General features: G+C 52.2%; 1 protein-coding gene across 11 annotated transcripts in view; it reads left to right on the top strand.

Moving 5' to 3' along the window:
- CUX2 (cut like homeobox 2) overlaps positions 1 to 21,713 on the top strand; it is a 219,000-nt gene extending 197,287 nt beyond the window's left edge. For 10 of the 11 annotated variants that reach the window (XM_039505552.1, XM_039505547.1, XM_039505544.1 and 7 more), the window contains 7 exons: positions 2,906 to 3,007; positions 8,229 to 8,974; positions 10,639 to 10,798; positions 14,882 to 15,151; positions 15,875 to 16,063; positions 17,490 to 17,763; positions 18,263 to 19,091. In XM_039505552.1, coding sequence (XP_039361486.1) covers positions 2,906 to 3,007; positions 8,229 to 8,974; positions 10,639 to 10,798; positions 14,882 to 15,151; positions 15,875 to 16,063; positions 17,490 to 17,763; positions 18,263 to 19,091 — 2,570 coding nt within the window. Of the gene's footprint in view, positions 1 to 2,905; positions 3,008 to 8,228; positions 8,975 to 10,638; positions 10,799 to 14,881; positions 15,152 to 15,874; positions 16,064 to 17,489; positions 17,764 to 18,262 lie in introns of all 11 variants that reach the window. The other variant, XM_039505543.1, reaches the window with a different exon arrangement.
- Positions 21,714 to 25,937: the final 4,224 nt, after the last annotated feature.

Genomic DNA, 25,937 nt, shown 5'->3' with positions numbered 1-25,937 from the left:
TAGTGCCTGGCAGCCTGCGGCTCCCAGGCCATTCAGAGTTGAACAAATGCAGACTCGGCTCCCTAAAAACGCACCAGATGACACTACGCCGTGGGCTAAAGCCATGGATAGAATCCGTGCCCTCGGCCAGTCGTAAACCAGAACGCCGCGGGGTACAGCTCACCTAGCGTCATCTGCTGTGTACAGCTCAGTGGTGAGAGGATCTTCTGGCTCCTGTGTGACAAGGGGCAGGAGCCTGACCAGACGATATAAAGTGAGACTCGAGGTGCTGCTGCTCCCGTTGTCCATGAGGCTCTGGTCCCTTGCAGACTTTGCCCTGCTGCAGCCTCTCTCCCGCTGACAGGCAGGCTGTGGATTTCACTGGGTGAGACGCTGGAGCGACTCACTGACCTGCTGCCACTGTGACTGGGAGCAGATTCAGGTCCTCTGGGGGCTTGGGACTAGCAGCATTTTCCAGATGTCTCCTTTTTAACCCCTTGGTCCCTGATCCTCCCACAGCTCCCCCTGCGCTAACCCTGGTTGGGCACAATCCAGGGGCGTGTGTCAGATCAGTGCAGCACCGTCGTTTTGGCTTCATCTCTCTCCGGAAATGACCTACGTTAGAATTTACCAGGCACGTTAGAAATCTCAGCCCGCTGGGCCCAGGCTGTGCAGATGGAGATGCCTGAAAAGCAGAGAACTGAGGGTACCCGCCCCAAACCTGCAGCATTCAGAGTCCATAGGGGGTCCAGGGGAGGACTGGAGGGTGCGCAGCTCATGCAATCACCTAGTGCAGCAATAACTTCTGTCCTAGTTCTCAGGAAACACTTCCCCAGCCAGCCGCTTCTACACTTCCCATGGCCTCTAGTACTGGATTTTCCACCAAATATCCAGATGGTGCCTGGTATCGCAGAAGTCACATGAGCTCCCTGGTCTTTGCTGTACCGTAGGTGGCACATTACGGGGGGTGGGGGAGAAGGGGCTACCCCACTGCGTCTGTTAGCGTTTCAAGTGGTAACGGCTGCAATCAAGAGAAGACCCACTTGGCTCATTCTGCTTCAGGAGCCATGAGTGGTGGAAAGTGGTTTTTTGTCTCTAAGGGCTGGTCCGTCTGGGGAAATTGACCAGCAGAGCTGCTCTGGAACCAGAGAAACGTAGGGCAGGAAGGGACCTTAGGAGTCCATCACCCCACACGGAGGCAGGACCTGGTATACCAAGACCTTCCCTGACAGGTGTTTGTCTGATCTGTTCTCGGAGTAATTGTCCCAGAATAAAATCACTTTTATTCTGGAATAGAGCGGTCCTGCCGGGGAGTTATTCCAGAATAGCTCAATCATACCGGCACAGGTCTTCTGCAATAGCTATTCCTCACTAGCGATGCTGGTCAGTTTTCCCCCAGGTACACGAGCCCTGATCTACGTACTGTGGAATCACAGAAGATAAAAACCCACGTGGCCTCTGGGCAGATTGGAGTCCAAGCCCTGTTATGGTCAGGCTAATTGAAAACTGCGTGCAGTTGTGAGAGCCGTTTGTGTGTCAGTGCGGCTGGAGGGTTTACACAGCCCCGGGCAGCCCCCTAACAGATGAAAGCATCCTGCTGCCGTGTTGCTAGTGTAAGATCCAGGGGCTGGGCCATTCCTGGGAGAGCCTGTAGCATGTGGATGTATTTCACTGGCGTGGCGAAAGGCACAGGGGCCTTATCCGGGACTGAAGCCCAGGCCTCTGGCAGCTCCTTTGGAATGTCGGCTCCGTGGAGGCGTTTCACGGCGGTTTCAATCTAGAGCCGGTGGCAGGCACCGGATTCGTACTGTGGAGACTGAACGCCGCTATTTAGTGCCAGGGCCTGGGCAAGACTTGGCCTGAGGAGGGATTTTCGCATGTGTTAGCTGGCGTACCCTGACGGGTGTGACGAGCCTAGTGCAGACGGGGCCCTGCCTTGGACACACGCTAAGCAGGCTGAGGTAAAGCTCCGTCTCCTTACGAGGTTTTTAGCTTGGCCAGTTCAGTGCATGCTAAAGCACCGCTTGTGAATCTAGTGTAGACAAGGAGCATATGCCTGAGCCGAGGCCCAGAATGGGCGTGTTAGCAGACAGCAGGTCTTTAGCGCCTCTCCTGGGCCCATCGCTGTGGTATCTAGGCATCGAGCACCTGATGGGTGCCGTGCAAACACCGATCACTGACTTCCTGATGACAGCAGGCCTGGTAGTTCGGTGCCTATGGCCCAGTGGGCCCTTGGCCTGTCTGCCAGTGAAGGGGAGGAAGGCGGGGGGGAGATCAGTCACAGCCAGCCGGGAGAACGGTTATAACGCAAAAGCAGAAGACTCGCCAAGTGGGGGCCAGCCCAGCCCTATGACCCCCCTGGCTGTGAAGCCCGAGGCTTCCAAAGGCACTTTGCCTGCTGTACCTCCCCAGCCCTTCTCCTCAGCACCTGCACAGGGGGAGGGGGAGCTGAGCCAGGATTAACCCCTCGTGCACTTGTGCCCCTACCACCTGGCCAAGCAGTGCTGGCGGGGTAAGCTCAGCTGAGAACACAGCCCTGGGAAATCCCCCTAGAGTTCATTCCTTCAGAAGCGAAGTTAATTCACAATGTATGACATCCCCCTCCCCGACTCCAGCATCCCTGCTCCGTTTGTATGGTCCTGCCTTTGTGGCGAATGGGATTTCAATGCCCTTCAAACGAGAGGGCGGTGGGAGGGGGGGATGAGGCCATGCTGCTTGGTGTAGGAAGTGAACGAGGCGAAAACTGACAGCCAGTTACCTGGCCTCTCTTCAGTCTTGCTAGTGACTAATGGGGAGTGACATTTCCTTAAAACCGGCGTTCCTAAAAATAACTGAACATGAGCATCCGTAAATACTTCCTGACATACAAGTTGAGCTTGTAAAAACAGCGCAAGTGACAAATCTGTTATCATGCCTCTTTGATCAGGTAGCATTACGCCGAGGATTAGAACTCCAGAAACCGGCTCTGACGATGCCATCAAAAGTATCCTGGAACAAGCGAAGAAGGAGATTGAGTCTCAGAAGGGAGGTAGGTGGAGAAATCACGGAGCCAGGCAAAGCTCCCTCACACAATGTGTGTGCTCCTCAGTGCGTACCTGGGATTTACACCGCCAAGCAGACAAAGCGATGTTTGTGAGCTGAGCCAGCCAAGAGAGGCAGTGCCTGGGATCCCACTTCTCTCTCATTGTTCTTTTCCTCCGGAGATACCTCACCTGGAAAACAGAGTCCAGGACTTGTTAAATGAGCAAAACTATTGCAGGGGCCAGAGGAGGAAATGAACGGAGGGCTCAGCTGCGTGAATCTGACAGCTACACAAATAATGAGAACAGTAATAGTATCCCCAGTACCCTTTCTAGTGAGTGGTCACCGGGGTGAGGCAGCTTTGCGGCAGTTTCATGGTGTGTCCCCCTCCCTGAGGGTTATTGCTCCTTCCAAGCCGAACAAAGTGGGGAACAGTCCCCTGCCTTCCTTGCATCCCACGTTGCAGCTCGGTGTTCGCACACAGAGAGCCGGGAAGGGAAACTAACCCGCCCCTCGGCATTGGTAAGCTGGAAAAAACCCTAAAAGGGGGAAAACGCCACCAATAAAGCAACTCCAGGGAGGCTGAAAACCCAACACACACTCTCCATTTCATCACCTGGGATAGTTTGTGCACAGGTAGGGGCGAAAGGTTGAGTGCCTAGTGGGGTCTGACTGCCAGAAGGTGACTGCTCCACACTTTCTGAAGACCAAGCCCCGTTTATGATGTCTCAGGTTGGAAGCCCAGAGTCACTCGTTCCTTTTGAAGAACTTCTAGGCCAAAATTGTCCGACTTGGGTACCAAACTGGAGGTGCCGACCATACATACGGATTTAGGAGCCTACCTTTAAGCATCCAGGTTGGAAAGTGTTGGCCATAGAGTTTTTAATCTGGAAGCGTCCCTTTAAAATGAATTCCCTGGTAGTCTTTGAACTACTTAACCCTGAGCATGGTATGTATAAAATGCAAGGCTTCCTTTCCAATAGGTCTGTTGAAAGGTATGCTGCATATGCTGCCCTCTGCTGGACACAGGCCTAGAAGTGATTCTGGAAGTAATTCCATAATTGGGCTTTTCTTGTGGTTTCATGTCTTTGAAGAATAATCTGGTATGGAGCAGCATTATCTTGCTACTGGGTTGGATCTGATTTTTAGTAGAACCGGGACGATGTCATTTTGCCGAATCCGCATGCACAGTTGCAATAAAAAATTAAACCTTCAGTTTGTGACAGTAGAGGAGAGCAATGAAAACAAACCATTTAAATGTTGTGAGACAGGAAACAGTTTTCCCCGGTTCTGAGAGCTGCTTTACCTCCCTGCCTGCACAAGGGAAAGGGCAAATGTAAGTGGAGTTGCGGTGGTATGTCATCTTTTAAAAACTTCAAATCTAACCTTTTTTCCCTGAAACAGATGATTAAATGAGAATGCACGATCCATGTGGCACAAGGAATCGTTAAACCGGCTGTGTTCAGAGTCCATTACAAGAAGTAACATACTTTAAAACAGGTAGTCTGCTGAGAAAGCAGAATCCCCAAGAATTAAATTAGATGAGAATGGTGGAAAAACAGACAGGGAAAACAAACATGTTTGCATATTGGCATTATCTTTAATGGGATTTAGTTTGCAGTGGTAGAATTCAAACGCTGGCTGTATATATGTGTGGCAAAACATACGCTCTTCTGGGCACTTACGTCCAGACAAACTCTCTGATTTTGTGTGCCTGTGACTTTAAAAATCAGTCCCAATAGAGCTGACATTTTTTAAGATAGATGTGTGCCCAAAGGTGAATTTTATTAAGAAGATTCAAGGAAAAGCTCTTCACCTGGGTTTGAGTTATGGGAGAATTTAAAAACAATTGAAATCATTTTCTGTTGTGAAGATACAAGATGCATCATGTAGACAGCTAGGTTGCTGCCATATTCATCCAGGAATGCAGGAAACTGACTCCAGTCACACAATAGCAGCCAGCGTGGAAACTCCCCTACCCCCTTAACTTCAGCGAGATGTGAACATCACATCCAGACTGGGACGATTTACGTGCTAATGATATGAAGCAGAGGCAGTTTTTTAAAAAGGCAAGGAAATGAAATGCAAAAAACTGGACTGCAGAGATCAAATCCTAAAATGGGAATTGCAGAATTGAAGGGGTCAAAGGCAACGTTCAGAATGAGATGATGAGCTGTATTATGGTAGTGCCTGCAAGCTGCCGCTGAAATCAGGGCCCCGTTGTGCTAGGCTGCCTACAGCCGCATGGTGCGAGAGAGTCCTTGCCCCAGCGAGTTTACACTCTAGATAGACAATAGAAAAGGTGGGAGCAGAAAGTGAGGCAAAGTGACTTGCCCAAGAGAACAGAGCAGGTCATAGTGATAGACTCGGGACTAGAGCCCAGTTCTCCTGACCCGCAGTCTAGTGCTTGAGCTACTGGATGTCAGCCAGGTTATCACCCCTCCATCTGGAAACTGTTCAGCTCCCCTTGTTTCAAGGAACCCTAAAATGGCTGTGAGAGCTGAGAGAAGGGAGTTATTTTTCTCTCTATTTTCAGTTTGGTTACTTGGTGCACTTTGTGTCTAGTCAGTTTCACCATTTCACTGCAAACTGGTATGTCCCTCAGTTCTGGGGCTGACATACATAAATGTGTGCAGGGATTGGTCAGTTTCCCCTGTTGTTTGTGTGGGTCTTTCACATGCCAACAAGGGAAAGGAAACCTAGTTTATGAGAAAACAAGATTATGAACCCACAGATATTGGCAAGGGGGCCTTTTAGGGGCAGATGTGGCACCTGAAACCATGCTTAACAGACTGCTTCAGTGACTGACTAGACTTTAAGTTGGAGCTGCCCCTTTATCTTGGCCCTGCTGCACCTATGCATTGTATTCTGTTCCTATCTTTGTAGTTAACATGCGGTGTAATGTATTGCTGGTTTTGCTGAAAAACATTATTATGGTGCATGTCCCCAGGTGGCGCTGTTACACATAGTCTTCCAAGTTCTTTTCCTTGGCATACGAGCAAATGTTCAGTCTTGGGAAGATATGCTCTGTGTCAGGATGTTAGTTTTATTATGCAGGGCTCAGAGGAGAGACTGGTGTGGGAGCACCAGGGATTTTCCTCTCTGCTTTGGTCTCTGAGGCTATGTCTACGCTACAGACCTTACAGCGGGACAGCTCTACCACTACAGCTGTGCCGCTGTACGGTCTCCTGTGTAGCCACTCTTTGCTGGCAGGAGAGTGCTCTCTGGCCAGCATAATTAAACCACCCCCAACGAGCGACGTTAGCTGTGTCAGCAGGAGAAACTCTCCTGCCGGCATAGTGCTGGCACCAGCACTTTTGTCGGTGAAACTTATGTCGGTCAGGGAGGTGTTTTTTTCACTCCCTGACCGACAAAAGTTTTACCGACAGAAGTGCTAGTGTAGACAAAGCCTGAGTGGAGTCAATTCCTGAGGCAGAGTTGCTCCCTGGGAACCAGGCATTGAGATGGGCTGAGAACCCAGAAAGAAGGGATTTCTCTGCATGCTGTTCCAGGACTGGTGTATGTGTGTAAATAAAACAAGTTACACTCAGAGTATCCCTAGACACCACATTGCTGATTTCTCCTCCACTGGAGGGCCCCAGACATCTGCTACCTCTCACTAAACAAGCAACAATCTGTTCCCTATGTGTGTACACAATGTATAATGGGGTTAAGAACCTGTTGCTCCCGGAAGGGGCTAGTGATTTTGGGGTGTCCAGTTCACGACATATTACGGAGTAATTGTGTAAAGTTTCAGCCCCAAAGGGAACATGGTTCATAAAGCTGAAGCAAATGAAAATAGGGGAATACAATGGAAAAGCTTTCCCTGTCCTTCGCCAGCATATTAGCAGGCTGTCGTTAGATTGCATTTGTCACAGTTACATAACCCAGCAGTTTCAAAGATTTTATGCTACCTGCAAAAATAGCTTGGCTTTGTTCCCTCTCCACTCATGAACATTCAACTTTTGATCTCTGCAGAAGACCCTGCACAGGGTGACACAGTGAGTGACACCTTAATGAGTCAGGTTACAATGCTTTTTAGCCATTTTTTCTATGTAGGGTGCACAGATCTATAAATAGCTTCCATTGTTGTTTGGAGTGATGTTGTAGCCAAGTTGGCCCCAGGATATTAGAGAGACAGAAGGGGTGAGGTCAGATCTTTTATCTTTTATTGGGCCAAGTTATGATGGGGAAAGAGACAGAAGAGCTCTGGGTAAGCTTGAAAGCTTGTCTCTTGCACCAACAAGTTGGTCTGATAAAAGATATGACCTCCCCCACCCTGGCTCTCCTAGATATAGAAACAGCATCCCAGAGTTCCCCCTGGAATACGCTATGCGATATAATCGTGTTTGTATATAAGCACCAGGATTATTATTAATAATAGTATTTTTAACAAACATAGCTCTTATCTAAAGATCTGCTGGTGGTGGTGTTAAAGGGACTCACCCCCGTGTATTTTAACCAGGGGCCATTTCCTCAGCTCCTCCTCACACGAACGCCCACAAGGGATTTCAAGGGCTGGCTCTCCACGAATAGCGCATTGACACATGTTCCAAGTGTTCGTTTCCAGGAAGGGTAGGGCAGCCCTTGGCTCGTTTCTGCCGGAGGGATCATGTGTACACTCTTTTCAGTGCATTGACAACCAGCTCACCCTATTGGTTTAGCTTGTGTCGAGTCCAGCGTTGCGGCTCTGGGCTGCTGAGCCTTAATAGGACTTTCCAGCTGTAGATCTTAGAGCTCCTTACAAAAGAATGTGTCCCCATTTTGCAGACTCCCCGTCAGCATTCCCTACGGGTGCTGAGCTTGTCCCCCTGCCATTGGCGGGGGCGTGTGACATAGGGGTGCAAGTCTGTGACAGCCCCAGCACGGTTTAGTTCAAGCTATGCAGCTCTTGCTTTTAGTTCTGGGAGTCCCCAGTTCAGTCCCTGGTGTGTCGGCCAAGATGGCGGCCGTCCCATCTCCTGTGCAGAATGGGCTCTACTGGGTCCTGGAGAGCTGGCCCTCCCGCACCCAGCCAGGCCCCCGCTCCTTTCCTTCCAATATCCTCTCCAAAGTGAAGGGGAAGTTCTAGCACACGGCCTAAAACCTCCCCGGGCCTTCCTTGGCCTGCAGCCGGCGGTGCTGCGCCCAGTGACTCAGTGGGGCCTGCCCCACGTTGAGCTGCCCATTGCCCAATGAAGTTCCGTTTCCCTGCCCCCTCATTCCTGCGTTGTCTGCCCTGTCCCCAGGTGAAACCAAGAGCTCGGCGGCTGCTCCCCAGGTGGTCACCAACGGCAACAGCAACTCGGAAGAGGTCATTAAAAGCATCCTGGAGCAGGCCCGGCGGGAGATGCAGGCCCAGCAGCAGGCCCTGCTGGAGATCGAGTCCGGCAGCAGGCCCGTGGCCACGCCGCCCACGGAGCGCTCCACCTTGGCCGCCGTCAGCCAGAACATTGTCCAGGCCTACATCAAGCAGGAGGAGGGGACGCTGGGCACCAGCTCCAGCTCCACGCAGACCCCCCTGACGGTGCTCTCCCCCGCCGCCTTCGTGCAGAGCATCATCCGCAAGGTCAAGTCGGAGATAGGCGACGCCGGCTCCTACTTCGACCAGCACTGGGCGTCAGAGAGGAGCCGGCCCTACACCTCCGTGTCGCCCTCCCTCTCCTCCTCCTCCTCCAGTTACTCCAGCCTGGCCAACGGGCGGGCCTGGCCGCGGGGGGAGCCCAGCGAGGAGGAGCTGGCTGCGGGCGAGGACGAGCCCCACAAGGCTGTGGAGATGAAGTCCGAAGGGGCCAGCGCAGAGCCGCAGAGTGCCAGCCGCCTCTCCTATTACCCGGCGTACGTCCCACGCACCCTCAAGCCGACCGTCCCACCGCTGACCCCGGAGCAGTACGAGATGTATATGTACAGGGAGGTGGACACCCTGGAGCTGACCAGGCAGGTGAAGGAGAAACTGGCCAAGAATGGAATCTGCCAGAGGATCTTCGGGGAAAAGGTACCAATCTGGCTGGGGCTGGCCCATGGCCTGGCTGGAGCCCCAAGCCCAAGCAAGCCCCAGTTTAAAGCTTGGCTTCCCTCTCTGGTCTTCTCGGCTGTCCCAGCCACTTGGGCTTCTTCCCCCACCGGCCATCCCTGAGCTCCTCTGCTAGCAGCACCAGAGGGCCCCCAGCATCTCCACACCCCCCAAGCGCCATGGGGAAGGATTTACACCTCTCAGTCCAGCAGACACCCCCTTTCCCCCAGACTCATGGGCGGGGGGCTGCTGCTGGGGGCTGGACTCTCCCCCAGCTATTGCTGATACCTGCCACAGAAAACCCACTCGATGGGCCTGGAGACAGGGTGGCTGGCTGGGGGCCTGTGGAGAGACAGGGAATACAAACCAGTTTCTCTGGGAGGTGGGTCAAGCCCTGTCTATGGGGCCCTCTCTGCAGGGGCCCTTTGCTTCCCCAGCCACTTGTCTCCTGCTCCCCGAGCTGCTCCCTCCCCCTGGGTGCATTTCCCATCTGTCTCCCACCCTGCCAGGCCCGGGCCAAGCTATACTATTAACGGCTCTCTGCTGTGCCAGGGTCCTCGCCCTGCCGCCAGCCACAGCTTCCCCTCAGCTCCTAACAACAGGCCTCTGTCTGCCCCCTCTGCCCCTCCCCTTTCCCCGGCCCCCACAGACAACTCTGAGCCATGCCCGGGCCTACCCTGGCCCCCGTCTCCAAGGGGAATGGCCGGAAGCACGGCACCCCCATTGGGTGGCCGGAAGGGCTTCGGGGCCGTTTCTGGTTGGAGTGCCCCCCTTTTTGGGGGACTTGTGGCGCTGGCTTCTGGGGAATGCCAGGTGCTTCTGGGCCCAGCCAGGGGGAGAGTCTCTTTGAAGATCAGCTAATGGAGCGGCGTCATCTCCGTTCCAGATGCCGTGCTGATCTCACAGCTTGGTGCACGGGAGCAAGGGGACCTAGAGGCGCTCTCAGCCCAGATCCTCCTCTGAGTGCTAGGCACACAGCCTGATGCCCACAGATAATGTGTAAACTGCAGGGTTGGACTCTGCCCCGTGTTGTTCTCTCCCCTTCTCCACCACCACCCCCCGGAACATGGGTCAGAGAAGCCCCACAGCTACCTGGGAGAATTCTTCCCAAGCACGGGCTTGCCTATGAAACCCCCGCACGCGCTGCAGAGCCCCAGCATAGGGGGCATGCTGGCAACGGGAAGCATTCGCCCACAGTGCGTGGCACCACCAGCAGCGCCTGGCGAGGGTGCCGTCGTTTAGAGCAGCCCAGGAGGTTGACTCTATTATGCTGGTGTGAAGCAATCAGGAGGGCACAAAGACAGCATCATGCCACGTTCCCCCAGGGCTCTGAACCAGGGGCAGGATAGGACCAGGGGATGCTGTGAACGCCAGGCCGGTCTCCAGCCTCAGTATTTTGGATGCTCAGTGGCACAGAATCTCCCACTTAACACTAGGTTGTTATGAGGGAATCTGTGGGAAGAAATAGCAAAGATTCATGGAGTTTAAGGGCAGAAGGGACCCCAGATCCTCCTGTGTATCCCAGGCCATTATTTCACCCAGCTACCCCTCTCCTGAGCCCAGTAACTTGAGTTTGACTAAAGCATCTTCCTGAAGAGGATGCTAACCGTGCAACCCAACCTCTCCCCCTGTGACATCTGCTCTAGGTGCTGGGCTTGTCCCAAGGAAGCGTGAGTGACATGCTGTCCAGGCCCAAACCATGGAGCAAGCTGACCCAGAAAGGCCGGGAACCATTTATCAGGATGCAGTTGTGGCTCACCGATCAGCTTGGCCAAGGGATCAGCCAACAATCAAACCCGCCACAGGGTAAGTTCTCGCTGCTCTTTGTCTGAAGACTGCACCCACTGCCTTGAATATTGGATGTAGGGATGGGCCTAAGCCATATTTGGGATCCAGGTTCCAACTTGGCCAGAGCTTAGGGATGTTCAGAGGGTTTGGCCCATCCGTAGTCTGAACTAACCAGCAATATTCATCTGGTCCATTGGATTGACCCAGCAGATAAATCAATAGATGGGTCAGTCCACCTGTTAGACTTGTCAATCAATCTGATCACTGATACTTGTATCAACCATAAGCCATGGAACTTACAGTGTTAACCTGGAGACTTCAGTTACTTTCCAGCTCTCTCCTCTGTAACCAAACCCAGAAGCAGGAGCACACCTAGCAGGATAAAATATCTCAATAAGATCTGCCCTTCCCATTCTGGCAGATAGATCAGCAGGGCAGGAGCTGTCTCTTTGCAAGGTGTTTGCAGAGGGCCGAGTGCAAGGGGCTCTGGCCTCTCTTGGCACTATCCATAATACGAATGATAAATTATAGCAGAAGTGCCAAAATACGAGAGGTGGGTGACATTTTTAAGTGGAAACCCTTTTTCATAGAAAAAAATGCAGATTCAGTGACACCGAAACGGTTCATGAATTGATGTCAGTTTTGCCAAATTGTTCATTTGGCGGGAGAGAGGATTCTGAAAACATCAAAGCATTTCCTTTCAACATTTTCTAAACAAAACATTTTGTTAAATTTGAAATTATTTCTGGTTTCAAAATATCTTTGAATTGTAAGTATAAAATTCAGAACATTTTAAGAGTCAAAATTGAAAGAAAGCGTTTCATTCAACTTAAAAAAAAATTTCAACTCTTCCATTTGTGGAATTCTTTAGTTTTCGATCTGAAACAAACATTTTTTTATGACTTTTTGAAATTGCTAATGAAGTGAAAAGTCAGTTGTGAACCCCTGCAGAGACCAGTCTCACAATATTGCTTCCTGACTAGCAACAAACAGTGCTGTACGTTTCATAAAACAGCCTGTGCTTAAGAAACTTCCAGCCTAAGGTAGTTAGAGCAGAGTCATTAGGAAGAGGATCCAACAAATGTCTGAACATTTTGGGGGCTTATGTCTATGGATATTTGACAGCACCCATCCAGAGGTCTTCAGCAGGGTTTGAACCTGAGACCTGTGCCACTTGAGCAGGGCCAGCTCCAGGTTTTCTGCCTCCCCAAGCAGCACGAAAAAAAAAAAAGCCGCGGCAGCACGATCGCGCAGCTCCACTCTTTGGCGGCAATTCAGCGGCGTGTCCTTCGCTCCGAGAGGGACTGAGGGACCCACCGCCGAAGACCTGGACGTGCCACCCCTTGGTATTGGCCACCCCAAGCACCTGCTTCTTTAGCTGGTGCCTGGAGCTGGCCCCGCACTTGAGCTAAAAGAGGAGTTCCATTAGGGGCACCAGTAGTAGGTTATTATCCTCTCTGTGGCACAGCCACACAGGGGGTGCAACCCACAATGTACAAGCATGTTGCAGATATATACGCACACTGAACTCCTGTAGAGTTGCATGCATGTGTATCAGAGCAAAATGTAGCCCTCAATGCAGTTGCAAGGCACGGGTCTCTCTCAAGGTGTGCTGCCATGAGCCTCGTTCATCTTCTAGTAAAGTCAGTGGAAAGACTCCCATTGACTTCACTGGCCTTTCACATGCTGGATCAGGTGTCCAAGCTTGTTTAAATGGAGAAAGCAAATATAGCTGGTGACCACCAGGGACTTCAGGGACGCATGGCATCCTGCATTAGCAAACCAGTCTGGGAGATTGCCAGTCAATCCTTTGTCCCATCTCAGAGCCATTATAGATGCTGACACTGCTCATCACAGGTATTCCAGGCGCTCTCTGCATTGACCTCCTTTGAATTCTTAAACGCAGGAAGAATTTGTGTTCTTTATTCCATAAAACCCAGCCTCCCCTCCCCCCAACCCCTCCCATGCTGTGTTCTAATTGGAGTGCTACGTCTCCAGGTTAAAACAAGGCACACTCATATCCACACACACATACGTGTGCGCTGTCATCTTTCGGAAAGGATCCTTCATACATCTTTCCAGAGCTGTTGTTCTGACACATCCAACTCATTTCCAACCCCCTTAATTAGTCTGTTAGACAAGATCAGGTGGTTATACAGAGCTTTCAAATGTTATTTTGTCAGAAATTGGTTTTGAAAGTTGTCTAGTAAAAAAAACAAAAAACCCAACAACAACAACAATCCACTGGCTGTGTGCCTAGAACAGAGAAGGAACTGTGCGGAGGGTAATGCTCATGTTCTCTCCTCAATTATTTCCACCACCACAGGATCTGTATAAAAGATTTTGCCTTATTTCTCCCCCACTTCCAAAAAGAAGAGACGTGGCATTTCTCTCCCCCCTCCACTGTTCTCCAGTCTGCGCGTGTTGCAAACGACAAATCACCACAATAAATAATGTTCACTGATTTGCTTTTTCCTTCCCCTTCCCACCCCCACCAAGGTGAATGCAACACGCAAGCTGGAGATTTACTGCAGAAAGGGATTCTCTGTCAACTCTTGTTTGCCCCCAGATGATCTCAGACTTGACTGGAGTTGACAGTTGTTAAGAAAGGGGGAAGGACCTGGCGAGACGGCATGCCGCGAGATCAGTCTGCGGCCGCGCACAGGCAGCTGACAGATTTGTACAGAGGATTTTGTTGCCAGTAAACCCATTCAAAATAATGTTTCAATTGCACTTAAATGTCTTCCCCTGTGATATATCACGGCGGAGAGACAGTCGAGATCTGGAGGGGAGAAGGGTCAGCGGCCAGGGCAGAGTGAATATTACGTTCACTGTCACACACCTGAGCTCTTATTTCTATGAATTTTTTGGCTTGATGCTCACACGCAAACTTTCACTAGTCGTGAAAGGTGCCACTGGGGCCAGATTAACACCATCCAGCATCCTAGGCCACATGGGGGGCCCCCGGTCAAGCAGAGGTCTGCTGGCTGTGGCCCTAACCATGACGAGATGGGCAGCACCCTCCCCCAGGCTCTTCTGCTCTGGTGCTGAGCGTGGGGCCAGATGCCTTTCTGGCAGGCTGCAGTGGCTGGTGCTGCAACCTGTGTGTAAGGCTGTCAGCAGACTCAGACAGACGTTGCTGCATTGGTCACGTTGGATCCACCTTCTCCAGCTTTTCCTCTCAGCCGGGAGGGCTAGAGACATAAAGGGCATTAGAAAGAAAGCTTCAATTCTGCTGCCGTTGTAGGACTCTGGGATCCAGGGCCCTGGGGATGGGCCTGCTGTGCCCACGGACTGGGCTTTTGTCCACAAATCGTAGGTATCTCATGTGCCACAACCAAAACCTCATGTTTGCCGAGAACATTCGGGTGATTAAGGCTCAGTCTGACCCTTGTGTCTCACGTGTGGCTGACGAGGCGACAGCAGCCAAGCGCAAGCGACTAGCTCATGGTTGAAAGTCAAAGCCATGGCCTGGCAGCTATAAATAAGGCAGCAGTAGGAAGCGGAGCTGGTGAGTCACCAGGCTGTCCTCTTGCCACTGAGTCAGGGCTGAGCTCTGGACTCCAGCCCAGTGCTTGGGGCTAGTGTGCTGCTGAGGAGAACTGGGTTTCTCAAGTCCTAACCGCTTATGGCTAATAAAATTCCTGCGGCACCTTTTGCAAGAGTCAGAGCGTTAACCCTGCTATCCCAGCCAGATTTCACCCGATGTCCTTCCGTCCTGCCTTCCTAAATGCCCCCTTGCATTTTGAAATGGAGATGATGTTCTCTTCTCTGGTGCATAGTGTTGCTGGGTGCTGTTAAATAGTTGCTGTGTTTTGCCCCAGAGGTGGCTGCATTTCCGTGACGCGGGAAATGATCCCTGGGTATAGTTTGCCTGGGATCCTTGAGGTTGAAAGATGCTCTGGGATGTTATCAATGACTAGGTAGGTTTAAAGGCTCATTCAGAAGCCTCTGTCTCACACAGGGCTAACTAGCAAACAAACCGAGCTGACCAGGATACACTTAAAACTTAAAACCCCCAAGGCGAACCCTACAGCTAGGAGGAAACAGGATTGTGTGAATGGCAACAATAATGCTTTCTGTTTCCCTGGTGTTTGACAGCCAGCCCTGGGGAGACCCAGTCTTCCCCCTCCCCACCGCCCAGCCCTTTGGAGCAAGACAAAAGCCCCCCGGAGCCACTCACTCTAACTCTGGAGAGCAGCAAAGAAAATCAGCAACCGGAGAGCAGGTCGGCCTCGTCACTGAGTGGGAAGATGTGTCCCAACAGCCAAGCACCCGTGGGCATCCAGGAAATCGTCGCCATGTCGCCCGAACTAGACACTTACTCCATCACCAAGAAGGTCAAAGAGGTGTTAACGGACAACAATCTAGGTGCTGATTTCCAGATGCCGTTTGGCTAGCCGTGGCCTCCGCAGCAGCGCGTGTGCTTAGCTGCAGAGACGGGCTAGGCTGGGGGGGCTCCGGGGTTTCAGGCACACGGTTTGATCATGGCAGCAGATCCGGGGGGCTGCACTGCGGTGCATTGGTTTGGGCCTCTCACCAGGCCTACGGGTGGGTCTGTGCTCCAGCTGGAGGGGTGATTCCCAGCTCGAAGAGCCAGACCTCGTGCAGCTGCAGCAACGTCCGTAACTAGCACACTGGCTCGAGGAGTGCTAGCCCGGGTCTGTCTGCTCGAGCTGGAAGTGACACCTCCATCTCCAGCGTAGACATCCCCTCAGCGTCAGGCCCCGAGCGATGGCAAGGAGGACACCCCAGCTGCCAATAGCAAGGAAGCTGATTGTGGCTGGCGACTGGCTGGTTCAGCCGCCTCCACTGCCCAATATTCTGTTCATTGCTTCCTTCATGAGAGCATCAGCTTTGTAGCAGCAACAGATGGGCCAAATCCCGCCCTGGGATGGGCCTGCTCCTGCTCCCCTGAAGTCTGTGGGAGCTTTGCTGCTGGCTCAGCTAATCAGGGACAATGTCATTGCAGGCAGCAGTGCTGGCAGAATAGTCCAGCTGGGATCAGGGACTGTGCTGAGCTCCAAACCCCCGGTTCCAGGCCTGAACCGCGGTGGCATATGGTATAACCCCCCCCCTGTGCTTCTCTGCCAGGCCAGCGGCTGTTCGGGGAGAGCATCCTGGGCCTGACACAGGGCTCGGTTTCCGACCTCCTCTCCAGACCCAAGCCGTGGCACAAGCTGAGCCTGAAGGGCAGGGAGCCCTTCGTCCGCATGCAGCTCTGGCTCAACGACCCTCACAACGTCGACAAGCTCCGCGACATGAAGAAACTGGAGAAGAAAGGTGAGTGTCAAAGCCCATGAGCTCACCGCAGCGCCAGGGGGCACCGAGCCGGGGCCGGGGTGTAAATCTGGAATCACTCCCTGAACGCCACACTGGATTGACACTGCTCTGCACCAAATTCAGGCTTGCCTGTCTAGCTAGTTGTGGGCTGGTCTTTACTGATGGCAATTCCCTGTGAGTTGGGATTCGATTCTGCTCTCGTACTGGTTTAAATCAGGAGTGACCCTACTGAAATCAATAAACAGAACTGGAGTACTTGTGGCACCTTAGGGACTAACAAATTTATTTGAGCATAAGCTTTCCTGGGCTACAGCCCACTTCTTCAGATGCGTAGAATGGAACATACAGTAAGGAGATATATATATATACATATATACATACATACAGAACATACAAATGGAGTTACCCCAGTGTAAACCTGCGGGAAGGCGTTTCGGAATTGGGCTCGCAACCTCTGCTGCTCAGTGTCAACATTTCAGCCAAGCAGGCATCCCAGCTAGCAGACTGCGGAGACTAACCTGGGATTTGTGAGTTTGCCCATTGCAATCTGGTGACTTACAAATGACCTTGCCATGGAGTTAAATAGTGTTCTGGGCAGTGTTACTGAATGGTGGCAAAGGGCTGACTGCGCCGATCCAGGCACTCCAATAGGGGTGTGACCAGAACGTTCCCACCCCACCCCACAGTGCAATATGCTGTTGCTGGTTGACTAGTGGTGGCTGCATTTCACCAGGGCAGGATGTATTTGATGGCGCTGTTTTCTGACAGCCTTCAGGGCTGGCAGGTGCCCCACACAGGAGAGGTGTCACAAGGATCTATTGGCTGTAGCTCCCCAGTCTCCAGCACTTGCTCTGGCCTTATCGGGGTATGTTATCAGGGCGGGTAATTGTCTTAGAACGACAGGATTGCAAGCTGCCGAGATACAGGTCCTCATCGCTAAGGAATGACAAGAATGCTGTGCTCAGAGAGGGGTTGGGGCGGGGAGTGCCCCGGTAGAGAAGGATTGATGAGAAGTGTGCAGGCTCGGGGTCAGTCATGTCTGCATCCTTGCCAGCGGTAACCCCGCTCCTAGGGTGAATCTCCCCCAGTGCAACCCAAGATTCAAGCCCCGGTCTCCAGAGGGGAAAGCCTGATGCTTTGACCCGCTGCAGCACTCACTTGCGAGGCAGGGAACAGGGAGCGCGCTTTCTGGAAGCTGCTTGCAGCTGCTCTGAAACGGACTGTGCCACCTGCCGTTTCTGTCCATGCTGCCTCAGAGGTTTGGTTTGGCTGGTTTTAAGGGCCCTGGCCTCTTTGTTGCCAAGTTCCCCATTGGCTGCCCGCTGGGAGAGCCCGGGGGTAGCAGAGCGCGTGGAGAGACGGGCGGAGGGGTGCTGGCAGCACAGGGCATCTCATGGATGGGCTGCGTCTTCTCCTCTCCCATTAGCTTATCTGAAGCGTCGCTATGGGCTGATCAGTGCCAGCTCCGACAGCGAGTCTCCCAACACCCACTCCGAGTGCACCAGCCCCAGCCTCCAGCCCCAAGACCTCAGCCTTCTCCAGGTCAAAAAGCCCCGGGTGGTCCTAGCTCCAGAAGAGAAGGAGGCCCTGAAAAAGGCCTACCAGCTGGAGCCATACCCCTCCCAACAGACCATCGAGCTGCTCTCCTTCCAGCTGAACCTCAAGACCAACACGGTCATCAACTGGTTCCACAACTACAGGTCTGGCGGGTTCGGGTGGGGTGGGGCCGTCTCCATCTCGGCGGGGAGCGGGACGGGGTGGAGATCTCGGGAGGCTCTGAGCTTCGCAGACCCATAGCTCCATTTTCAGCGGCGAGACGTTGGCCGGGGGAGTGGGAGGGGACCCCGGAGGAAGGTCTGTGTGTTGCTGCTCATAGACACAAACCAGGTTCTCCCGAGATATACCTGGCCCTGGCTCGAGGGTGGGGGCAGGGGGGTGTCAGTGGGTGGCGTTTCCATGCATCACACAGCAACAAGCAGAACCCCACTGACATGGACCTTACAAACCCGAGTGAGGAGTCACCCCGAGTGACGTCGCTAAGGCGACCTGACTTTCTAGCGTGGACCAGCCCTCAGTAATGTGGCAGCCTGGGCTCGTGGAGAGGAGAAGGGATTCAGAGGTGATGACACCCCTGCTCTGAGATGCTCGGCTGGTGGTGCACAGTGCTGATGTTACCGTCCTGTTATGCTTGTCCTGCAGGTCCCGGATGCGCCGGGAAATGCTGGTGGAAGGGGCCCAAGACAACGACACAGACCTGGAGCCGAGCAGCTGTGGGAGCGTTGTGCCTGGCAGCAATTCACACAGAGTCCCCAACCCGCTGAGCCCTGATTCGGAGGGGGAGGACAGGAAGCCCGTCTTCAGAGACACGAAGCACAGAGGGCCGAGGGAGACCCTGATCAGGGTCAAGCAGGAGCAGATGGAGGCGGGGGAGAAGGGCGACTGTTGCAATCACCAGGACTCTTGCAGCCTGGAGCGGGAGACGGAGCACATGGTGGCCTCCATCCAGCATCCCCGGCTTCTCAAAGAAGAGCAGGTAGATGCCGCCTGTGCAGAGGCCACTCAGGACGCTCCCCAAAGCACTGCCAGCCTCACCAGGAGCAGCGCTTTGTACAGCACAGCGCACACCGCAGGCACTCCCGACTGCTCTGCCCTTCATCCACCCCAGGAATCGGAAGGTGGAGAGCGGCTGCACCCTGACCCCATTAGTTTTAAATCCACCTCGGAGTCCTCCCGCTGCAGCCTAGAGGTCTCTCTGAACTCGCCCTCAGCTGCCTCCTCTCCGGGCCTCATGATGTCTGTCTCGCCAGTCCCGTCCTCCTCTGCTCCCATTTCTCCGTCACTGCCAAACACCACCTCCGCCAAGGTGCAGAGTTCAAGTCCTGCCGCAGATACGGGCTCTTTACAGCAGAGTGTCAAGCTGAACACAACCATCCAGCGGAGACACGAGAAAATGGCCAACCTCAACAACATCATCCACAGGCTAGAAAAGGCAGCCAATCGGGAGGAGTCCCTGGAGTGGGAATTCTGACCGGCTGGGCGGCAGCTGAAGAACAAGGATCTGATTGGTTGCTTTCGTTGGTGACAATTATAAACTTTCTGGAACACGTTGATGGAACAGGGAGCCCTACTGGCGTATATATATAAAAATATATATATATATATATTTTGTTAATTTCATCACATGCTGAGGACAAAAGAAAAACCCATTTGGTTAATAAGAAAGGGAAGGAAAAACAGCACGTAGCTTCTGAATCTTCACACCTGATGAAAGGGAACAAAAAATAAATAAAACCTGAGCTTTGTTTTAAATGTGAAAAACTGGATACACTTTTAGAAAAAAAAATATTTATAGACCTCTTTTAGATATTTTAATAAAAGGATACTTTGGAATTTATTAACAGCTTAAGCTGTTTTGATATTAAAGATAGCTATAAAATCAAGATGATGTAGCAGTTGTGTCATTAAATGTACACTGAAGTCTTGTAGTTTGCCACTGGAAGAGATTAAAAAAAAAAAGACTTATTGATCAAAGCCATCGAGAAGCACTATAAGACTGACCAAATTTAATAAACTTTTGACTAGCGGTTTTTCCACATTTGTCTGTAAGACACTGCATTGCTACTCTCCTTTCCAGAGACTGTGGTATAGTCCGTGAAGACTCTAAATTGAACCCTTGATGCCATCAAGTATGTATTTAATTCTGGTGGTATGTTTTGAACCCTTTGTAACACAGAATGTCACGTGCAGTTGTATATGTTGTAGAAAATGTCTGCAATAGCCTTCCTGAACAAGCTGTAGCATGGTCCATAACCAATTCCTTCCACTTCCTCTCGTGCGTAACCCGTGACAAACTGAAAAGAACGAAACAATTTCAGCGGTTGGCAGCAAAGCTTTCTGTCCATTTGAAAAACAAACAAAAAAATGAAATAACCCATATCTCTGATTTTGGGAGGGAGAAGGGAAAGGTTCACGGGTGCAAAATGTCTTTTGACGTATCTGGTTTGATGGTAACGTACGTTAACAATGATCATGACATCGCAAGATATTTTTTTTTATGCATGAGCATCACCTTCTTTGGTGAGTGGGCGTCGGCCAGCAGGACACCTTAACTCTGAGCTTTCAATGCCGGTGCTTGGGGGCAAGCACTCAAAAAATAGAAACCACTGGCTCACATCCGGAGTTGGAATCTGTTTGTTTGTTTTTACCTTAGGCAGTTCCAGCTTTTGAGGCAGAAGCACCTTTATGTTGCTAGATTTTGGGCTCTAGGAAGAGCGCCAAGGAATGAGGATTATCCTCCAGGTTTGAATCCGTCGACAGCAAATGGCTTTCTTTACATGTTATGGCTTCTGCATGTCAAATAGGTCCTCAACTGTTCTCGACAGCAACACTTGGTTGAAGTTACAGCCGAAGGCCAGCCGCCTTCCCCCCACACTGAGTGAAGGGTATAAACCCTGGACAGTAGAAAGGCAGTGCTGCAGCACTTAGGGGCACTTGCTTCCACCCCACTTTGCAGTGGGTGTCGTTACAACAAATTGCCATCTGTTACCCACAGTGTCTTCCCGTGCTTAGACAGGAGGTCCTTGGTAATCAACCGGGGCCCTGATTTAGCAAAGCCCTTTTAAGCACATGCTTTGACTTCAGTAAAGCCTAAGCATGCGTGTGAAGTTACATGTCAGTGTTTTGCTGAACTGCGGCCTTCGGGCCTGATCCAGAGCTTGCTGAAGAGTGCAGGAGTCTTGCCATTGATTTCCAGGGGCTTTGGATCAGGTCTTCATTACAGAGAGGCACATGCTGAGTTATCAGCCATCGGACCAGACATTTTAGCAGCATCAGTTGCACGTGTATCTCTGTGCTGTTGAATTGCCCCTGCAATGGATTTTTCTCCCATTCTCGCAGCTAAAGACTGTTGAATAGACCAAGATCTATCTTAATCCATGCCAGTGATCGGGCCCCGGCTAACGCAATGCCTTTCAAAGAAGACTGGTTTAGATGAATTGTGTTGGTTTGTTCAGTGCTGGGCGGGGGCTTTTAACAGCCTTTGGCAAGGACCAGAATGCAGCATGCAAAGACCTACCCATTCCCTCCCTTCACAGATGCAGCCAGTTAAAAATCTCCGCACCGAATGGCGACTGAAGTGTCGTGAGCGCACATCTGCCAGGCACAGAGGCGATGCATGGAATACTTTTCCACTGTATACATTTTTATCGGAATAGAAGGTATTTTTATACTTGGGTGGTAGTTAATGACCAATTTTAAAAGCAAATCCATTTGACTCCATGACGGCCAGGATCCCATCTGCCATATTTTAGCAACCATAGCCCTGTCTGAACAAGGGAGAGCTTGTCTAACGGAACAGTTTGTACGGTTTCAAACCCCAACATGCCATAGAAGGGCGAGGCATACACGTTGACTACTATTCTTAGTGTGCTAGTTGTTAGCTTTAGTGGAACGGGATTTGATTAAGCACTTAGTCTAGTCTTTTGAACACAGAAATCCTGTTGTACTAAAAGCTAGTGGGACATGTTGATCACTTTTTGTTAGGCTCATGTACTGTACTTAAAAAGTTTCTATGAGATTGATGAACTTTGTTAAAAATTTTAAAAGGAACAAGTTCTGTAAAGAGCCACTAAATACAGAAGTTGTATAATAACTCTGGTGTTTCGGTCTGTTTTGTTCTGAGTTGGTTCCTAAGCAATCCCTTTCCTCCCTCCCCTCATCTCCCTGCTTTCTGAACCTGCAAGGAGTTAGTTCTTGATGACACAACACACCATGGATGTATGATGTGTCATGTCTAGGGCCCAGCTGCATCCTGTCCAGTCCTCCCCCAGTGCTGCGCTAGGGATGGGCTGAACCAAACCCCTCGCTCCAAACAGCCCTGGACCCGGAGCAGCATTCAGAATCCAACTGTGGAGCTGGGTTTGAATTCTGCAACCAGCCCCAAGCTAACCATGGCACAAACTAACCCCCAGCAGCCAACCCGCCCCAAATCCAGGGGCCATCTCTCCCGACGCCCCGTCTTTCCGCAAGCAGTTCACGCTGCACTTCCGCTGCAGGTAAGTCTCTGGGCTGTTAAACCTGCCCCTAGCCAAGGCAGTCCGCCTTCAGCTTCGACATCTCAGCGGAGGATTAAGGAGCGTCTGTTTTCATTGCGGGCTCTTTGTTTCTTTAAGGAGCTGGCTGACCTTCCACAGATTCATATCGCTCGACTGTTTTGTAGCTTCCGACAGGAGACAGGGTGTTGCCTTTGATGAATTAATAAATCCATATGTTGTGGAGCTGTTTAAGCGCGTTCGGCTGCTAACATGGTGGGGAGGATTTATTTTTAATGAATATCTGCAACTTCTCAAGAAAGCTCAGCCTGCTGCCATGGCAACCGTTTTTCTGTCTTTGTGGACAATTGAATGTTACCAAGTTAACCCTTCGGATGCTAGTGGGGAGGGAGGGTTCCCTGTACTCCAGCTGTGGTGTTAGACAGTAGATCTGAGCTGGTTCTACTGTAGCACTTTGTTTTTAAAAAAAAAATAAAAAATCCGCATTTATCTAGCAAAGCAAGGTAAATATTGGAAGGCCTGTAAGGAAGCCAAAAGACCTAGGTTCTGTTACTGGCTTTGCTACACCCGCCCCGAGTGACTTTGGGAAAGTCACGTCACCCCCGTGTGCCTCAGTTTCCCTAGGAGTAATAACTCATCCCACTGGGTTGTTGCAACAATTCTGTGAGTGATACTGGGCTGGGCATGGTACCAGGGTGTGGCAGAGTCCCCCCCGGCTACTTCTATATTGATGGATAAGCAGGGGTTGTTACAGGAAAACTTCCCTGCACTTTGGGCTAAGCTGGCTCCAACCAGCCACGCCCAGCTCCAAACCTCTGAAGTGTGTGGATCCAGGCACGGTTTTGCTCTGGGCTTTTATAGCCATAAAGTTTCAGTGGTTTGGATCCAGGATTTTGGTTTGGTCCAGCTCTGATTCTCTTGAAGTCATTCCCCTGGGACCGTCCTGCCGTGGCAGGGGAGTAGTTGCAGGCTCACGCCCAGCGCTGAGCCCAGCAGATCAATAGTTGCGAGACTGTCTCCCCGCCCTTTTTATTTTAATGCAGCCATGCCGGGGCCAGCCTGCTCCCTGTTTTATGAGGTAGCTAATTACCAGTGATGCTCCTGCAGTGGATACCGGAGGCCAGAAGAGGCTGGTTGATGCAGAAAGGACTTTGAGACAAGGGCCAGGCCCCATGTTGTGAGCTGGACAATTCAATATTAGGGAAGAGACTTGTGAGCCTGGACCCCAGACAGGCTGCAGGAAGCCGAATCTGCCATTGCATAGGGGCCGGGAGTGGTGGGCTGGCAGCTCACCGGAGGATCAGCGCGGGAGAAAGGAAACCAGGGCGGTGACGTTGCCTTTCCATGCAAAAGCACATGCTCAGAGTAGCAGCTGAGAGCAGTGCTAGCTCCCGGCGTTGCGGGGAACCAGAGCTCTCCTGTAGGAGAGGTCAAATGCAATGAGTTTGGCGTTAGCAGGGACACCCAGGGCTGAGCGAGGCCTGCACTGCTTTGGGGCCAGCTGGGTGGTGCGCTGTGAGCCCCACGTATAACCCAAAGCAGCCTTCAAAATCCAAAGGGGATCTTTATACTTTCACGGCCATGCTTTGTTTTGCCCAGGGATGTTCCCGCTGCTAGCCGGCCGGCAGGGTCAGCCATGCTCATGCTGTGAGCTCCGGGGGCCCAAAGAAGGCGGTGAAGCGAGGCGCAGCGGCTTTGGATTAGCAGGCGTAGCCGTTCTCTTGTGTTGGGCTGTGGTCATTCGTTTCCCATTCTCCCCCTGCCCCCAGCATACCCAGAAACGAACACTGGCTGCCCAAGAGACAGCAGCGGTGAGGTAGCAGGAGCCACACAGCCCCGGAGGAAGAACGAGCAGCAGCATCTCTAGCGCAGCAGCGTGAGAGACAAAGCAATTCCTGCTGCAGCGGCACATTCAAGCTCCATGGAGCATGGCTGCAGCCTAGGTCAGTGTCTTTCCTGCCTCCCTGCAGGGAGCCAGCCCCACCTGTGTCTGCACCTCAGCATGGAGCTTCCTTTCTGCTCTGGCTCACAGCTCATTTTCCTGTATCGCTCGTCTCTGGGCTTTACCCTCCTGCCGCGGATGCTGCGGTTCACACGGGCATAGATCCCACCTGCGCTGCCACCATCTCGGGCACAGCATCAAGGCCACTGCCGCTGGATTTCCCCCTTCGTGGGCCACCAAGAGCACCTGGCTTCAGGCTGCCGGCTCCCACAATCATCCAAACCTTTAATGTGACCAGGGCATTCAAGGCGATTGCAGGAGATTGCCCTGTCCGTTACAGGTCGCTCCCAGAGGCCCAGTCGCTGATTGGCAGCTAGATACTTTACAACTACACAGTGGGAGATGCTCTGTTATGGGGCGGGCTGCCCCATCCTGAAGAGGAGCCCAGCAGGCGGGTGCTGGGAATCGCCTGTCCCAGCTGGATAGCAGCAAGTGATTGGAGCTAAGCTAGCTAGGAGAGCCCCGGCAACCTGAGCATGCCTGGGCCCAGGAGAGGGCGGGAGGATGCTCTCCGGGGGCTGTGATGAGGACTGGGAGAGAGCAAGCAGGCCTTGTGGACACCCCAGGCTGGGAAATTACCTGCCCAGTAAGCTGATGGAAGCCTGAGGGCCCCATGGGCTAGCAGGGGCACTTGATATTACTTGATGTTGTGAATATAAGAACGTCCGGACTGGGTCAGACCAAAGGTCCCTCTAGCCCAATGTCCTGTCTGCCGACAGTGGCCAGTGCCAGGGGCCCCAGAGGGAAGGAACAGAGCAGGGAATCATCCAGGGATCCATCCCCTTTGCCTTGTTTCCTTCCTTTTGCACTGGAGAGTAAGCGGGGCCCGGAAGTAAAGGCTATGACCTGACCAAAGCGTGGCCAGTGGCATTCCCCAGGCTGGCGAGCGAATCCACCAGCCTCCGCGATCTCTGCCCCAGAGATCCCGCTCCTGCTCTTGACTCTCCCGTGGGCCCCACTGAACCAAAGGCAACTGCAGGGTCCGGGCGTAAGAAGAAGGAAAAGCAGGCGGGGAAGCACATCGTAAAGCTTGGTGTCTATTTTAAGGCTGGGAATGAAACTCAGTGGGAGTTGGGCACCTCACTCTCCCAGGTGATTTTAAAAATCCACCATCTGGCTGTTCACAAGCTCAGGTGCCCATTGGCATCAAATCTTGTCTCTCTGGGAGTGACATGGCAGCCACAGGGCAGCTGTTTGCTTCTGCTAGCTGTAGACTTGCTAGTTTTATTTTGTTAGGTGCTAACAGCTACGTCAAAAGGGCTCAGAACAAACTGCAAACGGGGCAAAATGCCCTGGTGCTTAACCAGATTAGCACCGGGAGCCTGTCCTGCTTTCAAAGCGGGCCTTGCCCCCAGGGCCGGCTCCAGGGGTTCGGCCGCCCCAAGCAGCCAAAAAAAAAAAAAAAAGAAAAGTCACAATCGCGATCTGCGGCAATTCAGCGGGAGGTCCTTCGCTCTGAGCGGGAGTGAGGGACCCTCCGCCAAATACGTGAAAGTGCCACCCCTCTCTGGAGTGGCCGCCCCAAGCACCTGCTTGATAAGCTGGTGCCTGGAGCCGGCCCTGCTTGCCCCAATGGGCTAGTGATACGCATGGTGGAAATAGAGGTTAGAAACATCAGAGGAAATGAACCGGCCATGATGCATAATCCCCTTCTGATTGCAGGGCCGCGGCTCAGTGCTGGGAATGGCAGATAGAACAAGGCACAGCAGATTCCGGGAAAATGGAGTTGCAAGAAATGTAGCCCAATATCCTGGTTTAGGGCAAAGAGGTGATGACTCATTATTTTATTTTTTTTTAAACACTCCAATGCATTTCCACGAAA

The sequence above is a fragment of the Mauremys reevesii genome, linkage group 18, assembly GCF_016161935.1.
Source record: "Mauremys reevesii isolate NIE-2019 linkage group 18, ASM1616193v1, whole genome shotgun sequence".
Taxonomy (NCBI): Eukaryota; Metazoa; Chordata; order Testudines; family Geoemydidae; genus Mauremys; species Mauremys reevesii.
The sequence above is the reverse complement of the archived record's forward strand: the minus strand, read 5'-3'. Positions and strand labels throughout refer to the sequence as shown.